The sequence below is a fragment of the Chelonoidis abingdonii genome, chromosome 2, assembly GCF_003597395.2.
Source record: "Chelonoidis abingdonii isolate Lonesome George chromosome 2, CheloAbing_2.0, whole genome shotgun sequence".
Classification (NCBI taxonomy): Eukaryota; Metazoa; Chordata; order Testudines; family Testudinidae; genus Chelonoidis; species Chelonoidis abingdonii.
In genome coordinates this window covers 109,691,635-109,706,852 of record NC_133770.1, presented here as the reverse complement: position 1 = coordinate 109,706,852, position 15,218 = coordinate 109,691,635, and the positions used below count along the sequence as shown (strand labels likewise).

Here is a 15,218-nt window from a genome sequence, read left to right as displayed (position 1 = left end):
TGCAGCGTTTTATGTGTAGACCTGCCCCGACTCTGAATAGGCTTTAGCAAACTTCCCGTCTCAAAAGAGCTTTTTGGTGTAACAAACTTAAAAGCAATAGACCGTGAGCTGAAGTTGTGAGGTGGGAGAAGGAAATGGGACTAGCACAGAAACAGTGTGGTCAGCATTTCAGTACAAGGCAGGTGCTAGGGCACCGGGGAGAGAGGCTGCTGCCTTCTCCTCCTGGCTTTACTGCTGCAGGCTTTTCCCTAGTTGGAAATACAAAGAAAGGTGTGGGGTGATTCAAGGCTTTTCTCCCTATCCCACACAAAGGCTTGTTAGACATTTCTGATAAAACAGCTCTACGTCTCTCTTGGGTCTCACAGGCAGCACAAGGGATGGGCAGCCTACTCTATGCTGCCAGGTGCTTCCTGGGCTTGTGCAAGTCTCCAGGCAGTGAAAAGGTCTTTTCCCATCCTCCACCAGGATCCTGGTAATTCCCCTCCCCCTTGTGCTCCTGTTCTTCTGTTATATTACGTGTGAAATACCCCTTTGCAAAGTCTGGGAAAGAGAGTGCCTGAGCATTCCCCTCCACAGTGCAGGAGTGATGTCAGCAGGCTAGTTCATGAGACAGGAAGTTCAATTAAATGGTTTTGTTGCACTACAGAAAGCAGAGTCAGATAGATATACAAAGCCAACTGAAAGTAGATATCCCCTCCCCCGCTGTTATGCTGCTCTTGTATGTTACATGTCGTAATAATAGGTACAAATTTTTAAGATAGATATGGGATTCTTTTCTCCCTGCCCCAATTCCCCTCTCCCCCTGCAAAAAAAAAGGGATGATTCTTTCTTTCAGATCAGGTCCAGACTGTAAACATGGAAGCCCACTGTGTTCCCATGGTGTGGAATGATGTATTTTTGTTTAGTGTCTCAGAGATACATCCCTTTCCTCTATTCGAAGCTAACTTTCATTGTGGCGGAGAGGTTTTGTAACATTGCTAGTATTTCAAGATTGAGATCACCGTGTGGAGATAATACCTTTATACTGTAAAATGTGTGCTAATTACTGAAAATAGACTTGTCTAGGGACACAGAACAGAGGGACAAAAACCATCCAATGTCTTCTGGCTAGGATGTCTATGACTTGGTTAAGTGTTACCAGGATTCTGACTGCAGCTGTAACATTGTACAGAGTGCATACCTTCCAGAGAGCTACAGCAACCGGGATTCCCCCCCTCCTCCTCTTCAGAGCCTGCTTCTGAAAGAGCTGGCTCATCCCTGCTGTCAGATGAAGCAGTTTCCTGAATGCATGGGTTTGAGTCACTTTAGCTAGATTAAGTTTTAACTCCTCCCTAGCAGGGCTTGAATTTGTACATAGCTATGGGAAAGGAAAGGGGGAGGGGAGTAGAGAGGGAAGTGGTGGGTAGCTGTCAGACCTTAGGTTCATGGAAATACTGTACCTAATCAATAATCTAGTGCCAGATCTAACCTGTAGCATAAGAGTGAGCTGTTAAGATGAGCCGTTCATATTCCACTTGCTAAATCAACAGTCTGTTATGAGAACTCAGACCACTAAGCAAGCATTTAGTTAAAGGAGTAGGGGGAGGGGATAAGCCGGCTAGGAAGAAGGAAGAGGTAGCAGTAGCGAGCAGACTAGAAGTTCAAGTGCTTAAGTTGCATGTAGATGACATCAGCTGCTGTGAGACTCGGCTATTGAGAGATTTGGCAAAGAAATCAGAATTCAGGGGACATGCCTGCTTTTGGTTCTGGGATTTCTGCATTCTTTTCCTTTGAACTTTTTAAGATCAGAGGGGTTTTAAACATTTGTGAGTGTTCATAAAAAGATTTCCTTTGTAATTTTTTTCTTACCAGGGGGGAATAATTTGGAAGTCTGATAGTGTGTGGGAAATGATTACATCAGTCACAGGGAGGGCTAGGATTGGTCTGCACAGTGTGGTTTGATTCACTACCTAAAAGATCGTATGTAACCCTTTGAGTGGAGCTCTGGGAAGAGTTATCTGCTTCCCCAGAAACAGTACCCAGAACAGGGGCTACGTGACAGGTACAGTACAGTAATCCACTGACACTACAGAACACCCTGAGTGTGCAGCTTAGGCTGCAAAGGGTTGGAAGAGGCAGAGAACAAACTCTTTCAAGAGGCAATCTGTATTTTAAAATGCCATCTTGTTCTTCTGACTGCTGCCTTTTACGTGCTGTTGAGGTAAGATTTTCCATATCAAATTACCCACAAGGTTTCTGCTAGATCAATGTCCTCTCTTGCTAGGATGCAGAATGTTTTAATTTGAGATTAAAATAAATCTTGGTACTCTAAATTTGATTTATATAGGGAAACAGTTTTGCAGTAAGTGTATTGTTTGAGCAGAACAATGCTAACGGGAAAGCATCTGTATAATTCAGAGGTTGGAGGGAGGTTTCTGACACGTTCTCTTTATCTCCATTAATGTTTTGAATGTACAGTGTATGCACATTTGATTTCAAACTTCTTAAATCTAAGATGAAAGAGAATTCAGGAGGAACAGAGAAGTGTGTGAACAATGCTAGGTAATTCATATGTGGATGAACTGCAAGTGGAAGTTAGAAAGGCGAAACAATCAAAAGTTAGTCCTGAGCAAGGGAGCCATTTTTAATTTTTAGAATTCAACGTAATTTGATGTAAATGTTCAAATTCAGTATACCCCAAACTAGGTTTTTTTTTTCATTTTTTACCAAACATTCTGGTACATTGGTATTTCATTTATGCTTGTTGTCTACTGCTGCGTAAGGAATCTTTTCCCTCTCTCTCCCTTTCTTGACACATGTTCATATTAATGCTGCCCAATCTTCCTTTTGGACCAGGTGGGAGGGGGAGGTAAAGGGGATGAGGAGGAAGTAATATAAAGTAAATTATTTGTGTCGTTTGTGCTGTCTGCTAAGATTTCTGGAGTTATGACAAGAAGGAGCGCTATGTACGGTGACTGGTTTGCATATTTTCAGAACATAAGGCCGTTGATCTGTAAGTGTATCCTTTATGTTGCAGGATGTAAAAGTCTTTAGTGAAGATGGGACAAGCAAAGTGATCGAAATTCTAGCAGACATGACAGCCAGGGACCTCTGCCAGCTGCTCGTTTACAAAAGTCATTGTGTGGATGATAACAGCTGGACCCTAGTGGAGCATCACCCTCATCTAGGATTAGGTAGGGAATCGTCAAGCACGGCAATGTTAACTGTGAACATACAGTGTGTAGTATAACAATATGGATGTCTTTACAATTGCTTCATTGTGGACAAAGGTTTTTAATCTTTAAGTGAGCTGGAATCACTTGCCTGTTTTATACTAATGTGTGTTAAGCATTTAAACCATTTTTAACTCTCCTGTATATTATTTTTCTAGTCTTCACACTATTCTTACTTTGCTGTGTTTTGAGGCTATAGCAAATAAACAGCTTAGGCAAATTAAGCTTGATCCCTAAAGAGTACTGGCCCTGTGAATCAGCTCAGCTCATCACCAGCTGGGAGACCTGAATGAACAGACTCAACCTTGCATACCTACAGTATGGTTATGAAAGCTAGACACATGTGGGGGTAAGAGAGGGGGCTGAATACACTTGAGTTCAGGGAGGGGAAAGTATTGGTACTGCCACTCACAGGGGATTGGGAATTCCTGGACCAGCACTGGCATCTGTGCTCTCTAGGCAGCAGCTACTCCAACTGATTGAAATTAAGGTGCCATGGTTACAGTTGGCAAGAAGGCAGCAAGAGGAAGAACTGCAGGGAATTAAATAACATTAGGAATTGGTTTAATTACAGTACCTGAAAGAATCTCATACTACTTAATCTGGCTTCTGCTCTTAGTTTGTGGAATGGATTTAGTAGAAGCACCATGATGTGCAACTTTTGAATATGCAGTATATGACTAGTATGCTGAAACAATACAGAATTGTGTATGATACAGAAGATGGCATTTGAAATGTTAACCATTGCTGCCTTAAAAAAAAAAAAAAAAAAAGTCAATGGAGATTATGATCAAACAGAAATAAGCAAACCATTAACTGTAATCATGAGCACTGAAATTGAGAACACTATCAGTGGTTTATAAAAGTGTTTTCAAATCTGAAATGTATTCAGCCTTTACAAATAAAGAAAAGTGATTTGCTGGAACTGTGATACCCTAAATGAATGCTATTAAACACAGAACTTTACTGTTCTGCAAGTTAACTCTCCAAAATGTCTTACAGTTTAACCCAATTAACAAATTCTTCCAGTTAGATTCTTTTTTTTCAACGTAAAAATAGAACTAACTATTCCATAAACACGGAAACCTGGTTTATGTAAAATGACAACTTTCAGCTTTGTTCATAGCATAAAACAAAATTGATAGTATAAGTTACAGAATCTACATTTCGTCCATCTAAAGCCCCACATCCACATGTGGGGAAAAATTTATTAAAATTTTAATTTTAGCAATGCTCATTAAACTACCAGGCACTCTCTCTATATTTCCTTTCCCATCACTGCTGATTACCAAGGTATTGTGTAAACAGAAGCCTTCTTCTTTGTAATCAACATCCTTCTCCTGCCAGATTCATTCAGTGATGCCACAATTCAGTGTTTGTGACATCACAATAGCTTCCATGGTGACTAATTGTGCTGTCAAACTCTGGTGTGTGACATCTCTGAATGAATCGGGCAGGAGACTGATTAGGAAATCAAAAGCTTCTGTTTACATACAAATAACTTGGTAATTAACAATCATGGGAAAAGAGCAAGATACTTATCAGTCTGCATTTATATACAGTAGAATCTGCATATAGCGGAGCTCCATTTTAAAATAAAGCATGAAGCAAATCCTAGATTGATTCAATTAAATGCGGTGTACAAACTGCAACGTGAGTTATAATGAAACTTTCCATGGGGGAAAATAACTGCTAAAAGAGTGTTCCAGAGTTAGCAATCCAGTATATCCATGTTACAGGTCTTAAAAATACACTTCATGATTTGAGAGTGAAAAAATTCCAAGATTTTATACAAAGTGTAAAGAGCATCCAAGATAAAAAAGGAATGAAGTTTGCCACACGAAAGAAACTTCATCTGAATTCTCAGTTCCATAGAGTGGAGGCTTATATAGTCAAAGTATATATTGCACTAAAGACCATCCTCTGGAGAATACAAATACCACCCATTCCCCAAAAATTACCAGCACAATTTTGGTTAAACTTAATTTGAACATTTTCCATGCTACCAAATTTTGCTGGCCCTTGGGTTGCTGCTCTGAGATGCTTTTATGTGCATGTTTCAGATATTGCCAGATTGTGGCAGTGATCTCATAGTCTTCTCTCACCACTCCATAGCTCAATCTACGATGAGGTGTCCCATACTCTAAAATCTTCCCTCTGCAGATGCGGTTTTTTGTAATACACGTAGGTACACTTGAGATGTGAAACAATCATTCCAGCTGTTCTGGGGTGAGGGGAAAGAAAACATAAGTGATTCTCATGGCTCTGTGGACGTATTTGTAGAAGATGTTTGTGACAAAACTCGCTGTTGCTCAGATATCAGCAGAAGTAATGCTTTTGTTTAGAAGGTGGTTCTGAAGTCATCCAAGAACACGGTGGCCTCCTAATAGTTTAATTTTTCCTCCTAACCTACTTGTCTGCATAGCAACTCTGTTTGCAGAATTAGTTCAGTTCAGGATCACACAATGGTGGCATGACTTAACTTCTTGGAATATAGAGTTCACTGGTTAGTGCAGTGATACTTTAGGTCTCTGCTACCAAAGGGACCTTAACTAGACTGCTTACTTTGCATAAACACTCATTTGTATGTCCAAATAACATTTCCATGTGCAAATTGCTGCGAACAGCTATTTGAGTGTGAAAATTAATTTGTGTACCCAAAACTGTGTATATAGAAGCAATGTTTCTGATATAGCCTCTAGACCCATTTAGATTCCTGGCATCTAAGGTCACGTTGCACTTTACTTAAAAGCTGACATTAATCTCTAAAATTTAAGTTAATCCAAACATTTTATTTGTATCTCTGGAAATCTAGTTCATTCTTGCAATTGAGTGTCTTCTCTGTGTGCTGCTTTACTAGTCCTGTTCGGTTAGCAGTTTGGTCAAGTAATTGTATTTTGCAGAAGCGAGGCCTTCTTCTTTGATTTGATATACACAAAGATGTGATCCTACATTTCTATGTTTGACCCAGAGAGGGCCGTTTTTCTTGAGATTGCTACTTGAGTTGCCTTTTAGACCATGAGGCCATCAGTAAACATTCAGTCACCACACTGATGGCTTTGGTTGTGCTGAAGCCCTTAACAGTGAGGACCCCCTGAAGGTTGCCATCTTCCTCTCCTTTTGCTTCACTATTACCTACTGTTTTTTTTAAAGGGGAGGGAATTGAGTTATTTCAGTTTCTTGTTAACGTCTGATAAAGAAGTGTTCATGGAAATATGTTCTTTGATCATGTAAAAATGTCTGCCTGTAAATCTCATTTTCTAACTGGACAGGTTTATTTAACATTTGCAAGCGAAAGCAAAATTTTACATACCTGGAACAGGGATAGAGCTCTAAAGTGTAGAGCTGGTGTTGGCAATGTGAACTGGAAAGTAGTGTCATTGTGTGGTTCCATGTTTACATCTTCTCATTTATTTCCATATAAAATTTGCTTACTTTTACAAGTAAAAATACGACTTTTCCTAAGAGCCACCTCACTAATGAAAAAATGAAACTCAAGCTGTTGATTCTTTTGGCTGCTGCATAATTGCTCTTAATAATAGTTCTGTAATCAGAACTTTCTTGGTATTACACTGTTAGGGAAATGAGGTGGATCCTGTACTGAACCTAGATGCACTAATTCTGCAGTTATAAACAGTAATAAAAAGCAGTTTAAAAAAACTGGTTGTCATTATGAAGTGACCGCCAGAGAGGACTTTGAATAAACACAAGGAATAGATCAGATTGGTTAGGAGGTGCAATTTTTAGTAACTTTATCTAATCAGCCTTTCTTAAAGATTATGGTTAGAGTCCTTCAGAGTGTTATGTTAGCTCTTTCTGGATTATTATTGTCTGGTACTGAGGCATTCTTTGCTACATCATGAAAAATCTGTTGTTATGGGTATGCATGATTGTCATAGTGCACAGATGGCGCACCCACGGCAGCCCCCCATCAGCTTTCCTCCCAGCGCCTTCTGCCCGCCGGTGGGTCTCACAGATCAGCATCTCTCTGTCCCTCCCAGCGCCTCCTGCTCCCCACGAACAGGTGTATCACAAAGTGCAGGAGGGTGAGGGGAAGAGGGAGGATTTGGCAGGCTCGGGGGAGGGGAAAGAACTAGATGGGAAGAGGTGGAGTGGGAGTGGAGCCTTGGGGGGAGGAGTGAGTGGGGGTGGGGCCTGAGGAGGAGCCAGAGGTTCAAGCACCCTCCCAGCACTTTGGAAGGTCAGCGCCTGTGACAATTGTAATATGTCCATGTATAATGGCAATGTGGAATTAGATCCTTGTTTGTGATTGGATTAAAGCTAGGACAGCATGCACAAGAGTAGCATGTTTAACTTGTTGAGGATAAGCATAAAACAACCAGATAAAACAAATAACTTTACATAATTGTTGTGATTTACCATTTTAATAACACTTAACACACATTTGTGATTCTAATTTTGGAGCCAAAATTCAGTGTATCTCTAAAGTTGTTGTGTTGGTACATCCATAGCCAAGTAGCTTTGTAGAAAGCCTCATCCCATTAGTCAATAAAAGAAGGAATGTCCTGTGTTGCAGCTTGTAAAGATGCAGCACACTGACAGCTGTAGGTTTGCTTCCCCTCAACAGCTAAATCTGCTAAAATGTTCAAATTCTGGTTGGCTTGTATCATCAACATGAAAATTCAAATTATGTTGTGACTGGTTCGCCTGGGGTGCCACCTGGAACTGGGGTCAGGGATGGCTCCAGGCCCCAGCACGCCAAGTGCATGCTTGGGGCAGCAAGCCGCGGCAGGTGCTCTGCCGGCGCCGCAAGGGCGGCAGGCAGCTTGCCCTCGGTGGCTTGCCTGCGGAGGGTCCACTGGACCTGTGGCTTCAGTGGACCTCCCGTAGGTGTGCCTGTGGAGGGTCCGCTGGTCCCGTGGCTTTGGCAAACCTCCCGCAGGCATACCTGCGGGAGATCCGCTGAAGCCACGGGACCTGCGGACCCTCTGCAGGCAAACCACTGGAGGCAGCCTGCCTCCCCTGCTTGGGGCAGCAAAATCCCTAGAGCCGCTCCTGACTGGGGTACCGCTGTGCCCTTTTAGCCACCAGCCTGGGCCCCCTCCCTGATAAATAAACAAAAAAACAAACTGAGCTTTTAACACACTAGATAGGATATGAATTAGCAAATTCTCATCCTGAGTGATAAACAGGCTAGCAGATTCTTAAGGCACAAGCTGCCTTTGCTTTGCAGCTTGGGTTTCCCAGGTTTCATACACAGGCTAGAAATCCCTTTAGCCTGGGACTATCTCTTCCCCCAGTTCAACCTTTGTTCCTCAGGTGTTTCCAGGTGTGTTGTTGTAGGGAGACTGAGGTACCATCATGATGTCCTTTTCCCCCTTTTTATATCGTCTTCCCAGTTGCTGGAAATCTCTTTTTCTGTAACCTGGGTCAAACAGCACTACACAATGGGAACTATCTCTGAGAGGTTTCTGTTGTACACAGTTCATGGGGTAATCCTTGTGCTTGTGTGCATTTCCTTAATAAGCCATTAACATTGCTTGGCCTTTTTACTATTGTACCGGAAAGGCTGCTTGTGAGTGTTTTCAGCCTCATAACATGTTGCAGTAACAAGTATATAGACAAACTTTATAACTCCACATATGACAATAGCACATACAATCCAATGAGACATTAATGTCTAGCAGATCAAGACTTAGAATGATACCTCACAAGGCATGTTTTGTGCAAAACATATCCTAATTATATGACAGTGGTGAACAGGGGAGTGCCAGGGTGTCTCATAGGTTATTTCAGCAGAAATGCCACCACAAAATTTCAGAGGAACCTGGAAACTAACTTGGTAAGGAGACAAGTTTTAGGACTTTTTATTCGTCTCTACACAATACTTCCATCAAACATTCATAGGGTGTATTTAGACAAACTAAAAGGCAAAGTACAAGCCACATTGACAAATGCTGGCCTAAATTACACTTCCTAGGATAAGCAAGACACTTCCTTAAAATTGATGTGAGCTTTACACTGTATCATGAAGGATGAAAGACTTTAAGCTCTGTAAGATCAACCAGGAAAGGCAGTGCCTGAACCCATGCCCCTTTACAGGGTACAACCTACTATCAAGTCTGTCATCTTTAAATCAAAAGACTATTCAGGGGAAAAAACACCCCACTGACCTGTTACCCTGTTGGAGAAAGAGGTGGTCTGAGGTAGCCAGGACCCAAACAGCATAGTGATTTATAGATTAAAATCAATATGTCAAATTACATTCGGAACCTAGTGGAGAATTTGGAGACTTAAGGGGCAGATCCTAAGCTGGTATAAGATGTCACAGCCTCATTGGCTTCAGTGAAGCTATGACCAATTATACTAAGTGAGGATCTGCCCCTAGATGTAAAGTGCTTTTTGTGGCTAGCACACTAAAAAGGAGGCTACTTTCTGCTCTTGTTATGTCTTCCAAATGATCTTCAGGGGTAGCCCCAAGAAAAGTTAAGTGCAATAATCCAATCTGGTGGCCTCAAAGGCTTGGAAACCTCTAAAGTCCACAATGAAATGTCACAGTTTAGCGGAATGCAGATGGGGAAAAGGCAGTTGGCCCTCCAGTGGATCATTACTAATGAAAGGTAAATCTTAACTTGAGCCCACTAAATTAAACTGAAAGACATGCAAGAATATGCTTGCTTTTGAGATTTCAATCACTTTTTGCTTTTCACTGGGCTTGAAAATATCGCAAGAGAAGCTTTTCCCATGCTATCTTGATAATTCTGGTCCTGTCTGAAACCTGAAAGTGCAAAGATGCATGAAAGTGAAGTGAAGAAGGCTGTGAGCCACAAGAGGCTTGAATTTTAGGCAGCATTTCAGGTCAATTGTGTTTTTATTTGAGTTGGTTTGCCCATTCCTAGTTATATACTAGAAACTTTGATAATGAACCATCTGAAAAATAGGGAAAACGTTGTATGCAGTGATGTTGTAGCTGTGATTGGTCCCAGGATATTAGAGATACAAGGTAGGTGAGGTAATGTCTTCTATTGGACCATCTTCTGTTGGTGAGAGAGACAAACTTTCAAACTTACACATAGCTCTTCTTTAGGTCTGTGAAACATACTCGGAGTGTCACAAATAAATATAAATTGGAACAGATTGTTTAGCATAAGTAGGTAACACATATTTCAAGGGACCACTCAAGGTGAAGTGGTCTGTTAACACCTCTCCAGTTGTGGAGAGGAGGTGGGGTGAATTATGGCTTGATGCAACCAATCTGTTCTGTCTTGTACTCAGAGTGTCACAGCTAAATACATTTCCCTGAACTAAAGAAGAGCAGTGTGTAAGCTTGAAAACTTGTCTCTCTCTCTCCTCCAACAGAAGTTGATCCAATAAAAGATATTACCTCACCCAGCTGGTCTCTAATATCCTGGGACCAACATGGCTACAGCAACGCTGCAAAGAACAGAAGTTGGTCCAGTAACAGAGATTACCTCATCCACCATGTCTCTGAAAAATACCGAGACATTTTCCTAGAAATATTCAGTAGGCCTGCCAGGACACTGACATCATTGTCCCAGAGTAGACTTGCACCAATTGTCCTCTAAAAGGTTATTTTTTAAAACTTTGAGCTACTAGTTTCAATGGAATAGTTCCAGTTAAACTAGCTTGTTCATTCTTTCATATGTATTGTACTTTTTGACTGAATTGTGGTGGTGGTGGGATGTTCGTTCATACAAATGACCAATTTTAGTCGCAGAAAATTTCCCTGTGATAAGTACAAAACCTCTGTTGCTGTCTGTTGGCACTCCTTTAAGAGAGATCCTTTGATTTCTTCTATAATAAACACAGTATCTTATAAATCTGGCCTGAACTTCACCTCAGGATCATACTAGATTCTGAAGAGTATGGCTGAATAGGATGCTTTTTCACACACCTCAGTTACATTGCATTTGCATCTTAAAGCTGTCCCACCCCTTCACTACTTTATAATAGACCAAGCACCAAAAGAAAAATTTAGTTTGTATTACTCAAGTTTCTTGCAGTCATTGGGGTACACAAACCATCCTGTGACCTCTTCCTTCCCAAAAGTCCTTATTTGTATGAAACTCTACCATGTTAAATCAAAACCATTTTTAAAGCAAAATTGCTTTATCTGTGGTTTTGGTCCTTTAGGTCCCGTTTTAGCATAATTTGAGGCCTATAAAAGCTCTTTTCCCCACAGAGGCTTTTGTTAATTTAATACAGGATTTCTGTGTAACAAATGAATTTGGAGCAGTTTCACTTTTACTATTTGGAACATTTTTCTTTTTTCTATCTGATTAGACATTAACGTTGTATTTTTCCTCCACAGAGAGGTGCTTGGAAGACCATGAGCTTGTAGTCCAAGTCGAATCCACTATGGGAAATGAAAGTAAATTTTTGTTCAGGAAGAATTATGCAAAATATGAATTTTTTAAAAATCCAGTGGTGAGTCTCATTGTCCAGAATGACTGTAAAACTATCTGGGGGAGAAGTTGTTGCATACTGTATCTTTGTATAATGCTTAGTACAGTGGGGACCCCACATATATATATATGTGGTTAATGAGCATGGTAAGGTCTTCGTTGTATAAAACAACTTTCTTGAAAACAAGTTAACACAGTTGCCCAGAGATGCTTTGCTTAACTTATGCCCAAAAATGAGAATCTTGATGGTTATCAGACTGCACAATCTGATTGTCTCGAGGTGGCTGTTGCTGTATCTAAGAATGACCATACAAAGGCAAAACCCAGCTTGGTTTCTCTGAGCAATCACAGTTCAATTTGTTCATTATCCTGAAAGTTATTAATTGATATGAAGCAACTTGACCAAATAATGTGAATATCCAGACCTCTTAGTTTCTGCCAGTAATGAAGAAACCTGTGGGTAACCTCTAAGGTGCTTGTCATGCCTGATTATTTCCCCTGTTTATCAGTATGTATGTTGAACAGGGGTTCATAATAGGTGAACCTACTGCTATTTTCTAGTGGGTTTCTTCTTTTTCCTGTACTGATCAACATAACTCTACCTCTCCTTTTCCTCCCCTCCCTTCTGCCTATGAAACTTCAGTTAGTTTCAATGATATAATGCAAAACCAACGCAGTATTATAAGAAACTAAAAGCTATTGTGATTTTTAACAGTACAGCAATCTTTCTAAGCTTATTTGGAAGCAGATTTTCAAACTTGTAAAGACATGGCCCTACGGGTGCGAACCCTAGTTGTGTGCACACGTAGATATTTGCAGAGCCAGCTGCTGGTGTATATTTGGCAAACTGCCCCAGCCATGATATCTTGAAATATCTGGATGGAATGTACGTGATCGATAACCTTTGCATTTCTATAGTATGTTTCATCTGATAACCTCAAAGTGCTCCGGCCATAAGCCTTTGCCACACCCATGTGTTATGAAGCATTATCTCAAGTGAAAAGTTGGTGAACTACCACATTCGTTTTAGTGATTTACCTAAATTGGTAGCAAAGGTAAGAATAGAACCCATAATGTTTGGCTTCCAGTCCCATGATCTCACCATCAAACAATGCTTCCTTCTTTCTCTATACCAGGTCAGGCCACTGATCCGTTCAGTCAGGTATAAGCATCTGGTGTTGGCTAGTACTAGTACTTAAAGGAAGATGGTAAATTTAATCTTCATAATTCATCTGGCTAATTATATGATGGGGCAAGAGGCTGATTCCTCTTTCACCCTCAATCTGTTAGTGCCTTGAAGAATAAGACTTTTATTAGCTGAAGTAGAATGAATAGTGTTCCTAAGTGCAGTAGATTTTATTGCCGTTTAGCTTGTTGGCAACCTTTTAATTTGGTTTTATAGATACCCAGGCATTCAGCGTCCTAACAATGATTAATATCTCAGAGTAACTTAATGTAATTAATGTATACTGGAAGCGTATCATGCAGTACACCAAGGTGCTTATGTGATAGACATTTTAAAATGTGGTACAGAAAGACAGCTAGGAAGAGGAAGTCTGAAATAAGGTAATCCTTTAAATATTTTTTACTTTGACGTCATAACTCATGGTAGATAATGAGATCATAATACTGAGCATCTGTAGAACACTCAGAGGATTTAGAACACCATGTTAGTGTCACGCAAGATATTTGGTTCTAAAATAAATGACTACGCTACAGTGACAGTTATATAAGAGGAATGGATGTTTACTTAGAACTTGTTAGCATCTAGTCTGTGCAGCAGAGAATTCTGTATCAAGTGTGCAGATCTTGTGTATGTATGTATGCATGTTCAGAAAATGTTGTATTCATTTTCCTGGAACACTTTTTAGCTAACTATTCATTATGAGAAATACATTGACATTGCCCTGAACACAGTAAATATATTGGAAAAGATTTTGAAAGGGGATTTGTCTTGATAGACTGAAAGGTGTCAAGATTTCAGCGGAGTTGCTCAGCAAATGGGCTGGGGGGGAAGAACCCTGACAGTTACACATCAGTGTTTTCTCATCATTAGAGTTTGGATAATTAATATGATCCATTCTGGTGGAACTGAATAACCCAATACAACATAAAATGGTGCTTTGGTTAGAGGGAGAAAACAGCTATTTTAAAGTACTTACGGGACACCCACACCCATTTCTGTAGATCTGAACATCTCACATTCTTTAATATAGTTTTCCTCACCACACCCTTGAGGAAGGTGCTGTTATCCACATTTTACCAATAGGCAACTAAGGCACAGAGAGGCTAAGTGACTTGCCCAGGGCCACGCAGAAAGTCTCTGGTGGACCAAGGACTCTAATCTAGATCTCCCAGGTCCTCACCTAGTGTCCTAACCATGGTACCATTCTTTCCCTCTATTGCTGGAAACCAGAGACTGTAATTCCTAACTCTGTTCCTACCTCGAAAGCTGCCTTAGATTGAGTTTTCTGTTGTAGAGAAAGGAGAAGAATGTTATGGAGAATGTTCTTTATAGAAGATAAATTTATCCTTAATTTCACAGATAGAGAAATGTACTTATGAAATATTGCAAACTTTATTTAAAAAAAAAAAGCCATATCAATGTAGTTTGTGGTGGGTTTTTTTGTGGGGGGGGAAGGAAGTGAATTGGGCTTGAAAGCTTTAGCATCACTTACAGTGTGAAGAAGACTTTAATTCAATTAAGAATAACATCATAGAAGGTGGAGACTGAAAAAGATCCATCTGATCTAGCCCGTTAGTTAATACTAAGTAACCAGAAGTATGTAAATGCAGTCTGACTCCAAACTGTCTTTTTTTTTTTCCCCCCCCCCTGTAGAATTTCTTTCCAGAGCAGATGGTTGCTTGGTGCCAGCAATCAAATGGCAGCATCCCACAGTCGCAACTTTTGCAGGTAATCTAAGGCAGTCTTGTGCTGAAGTAGCCTTTATAAAGGGCGAGGAGGGAAGATTAAAGAGGACTGGAAATGTGATCAGGAAAAAAGGAGAGTTTAATTTAGAGTGTGTTCATAATGTTGATTTTTTTTTTTTGCAGATTTTAGCCAGTCTAATTTAGATTTTAAATAATTGTAAAAATTAATTGTTAGTAATTAGTTTGTATATGCCTACTAAATTGCCATCTGGCATTACTGTGGGCTGCTGTTAGTAGTGCCTATGATGGCTAAGCTGTTAGAGCATTCTGTGTGTATGTGATAAATGTCAGTTTGCTGGCCACCGAGGTTACAGCTGCACAGCAGCTAAAAGTTACTTTTCCAGATCAGGTAGATATACATGCGTTAGCTTTTGATTGAGCTAGTGAGCTAAAAATAGCAGTGTAGCTGCTGCAGCAAGGGTGGTGGGACAGGGTACCTGTCTGAGTACAGTCCCATCCAAGACCCTGTATATGTACATGGACATCGGTGTTAAGCATCATCTTCTGAGGCACTTTGCAAAATCCCACTAGGTACCTATCTGCATCTTTATGTGCCTGAATACCTTTAGAAATCTGACCCATGGTGGCCAGAAACAATCCATCTGTTCACTAACTATGTTAATATTTCCCTTAACTAACACAATTTTCAAAGGCTGGCTTTGTGCAGGTTTAATTAAATGCCAGTTTC

At 40.4% G+C, this 15,218-nt stretch overlaps 1 protein-coding gene across 1 annotated transcript in view; it reads left to right on the top strand.

The window, feature by feature from the left end:
* The window catches only part of GRB10 (growth factor receptor bound protein 10), a 163,387-nt gene that overhangs the window by 119,198 nt on the left and 28,971 nt on the right, over positions 1 to 15,218 (top strand). The window contains exons 5-7 of the mRNA XM_075062612.1: positions 3,017 to 3,173; positions 11,506 to 11,621; positions 14,439 to 14,513. Coding sequence (XP_074918713.1) covers positions 3,017 to 3,173; positions 11,506 to 11,621; positions 14,439 to 14,513 — 348 coding nt within the window. The remainder of the gene's footprint in view (positions 1 to 3,016; positions 3,174 to 11,505; positions 11,622 to 14,438; positions 14,514 to 15,218) is intronic.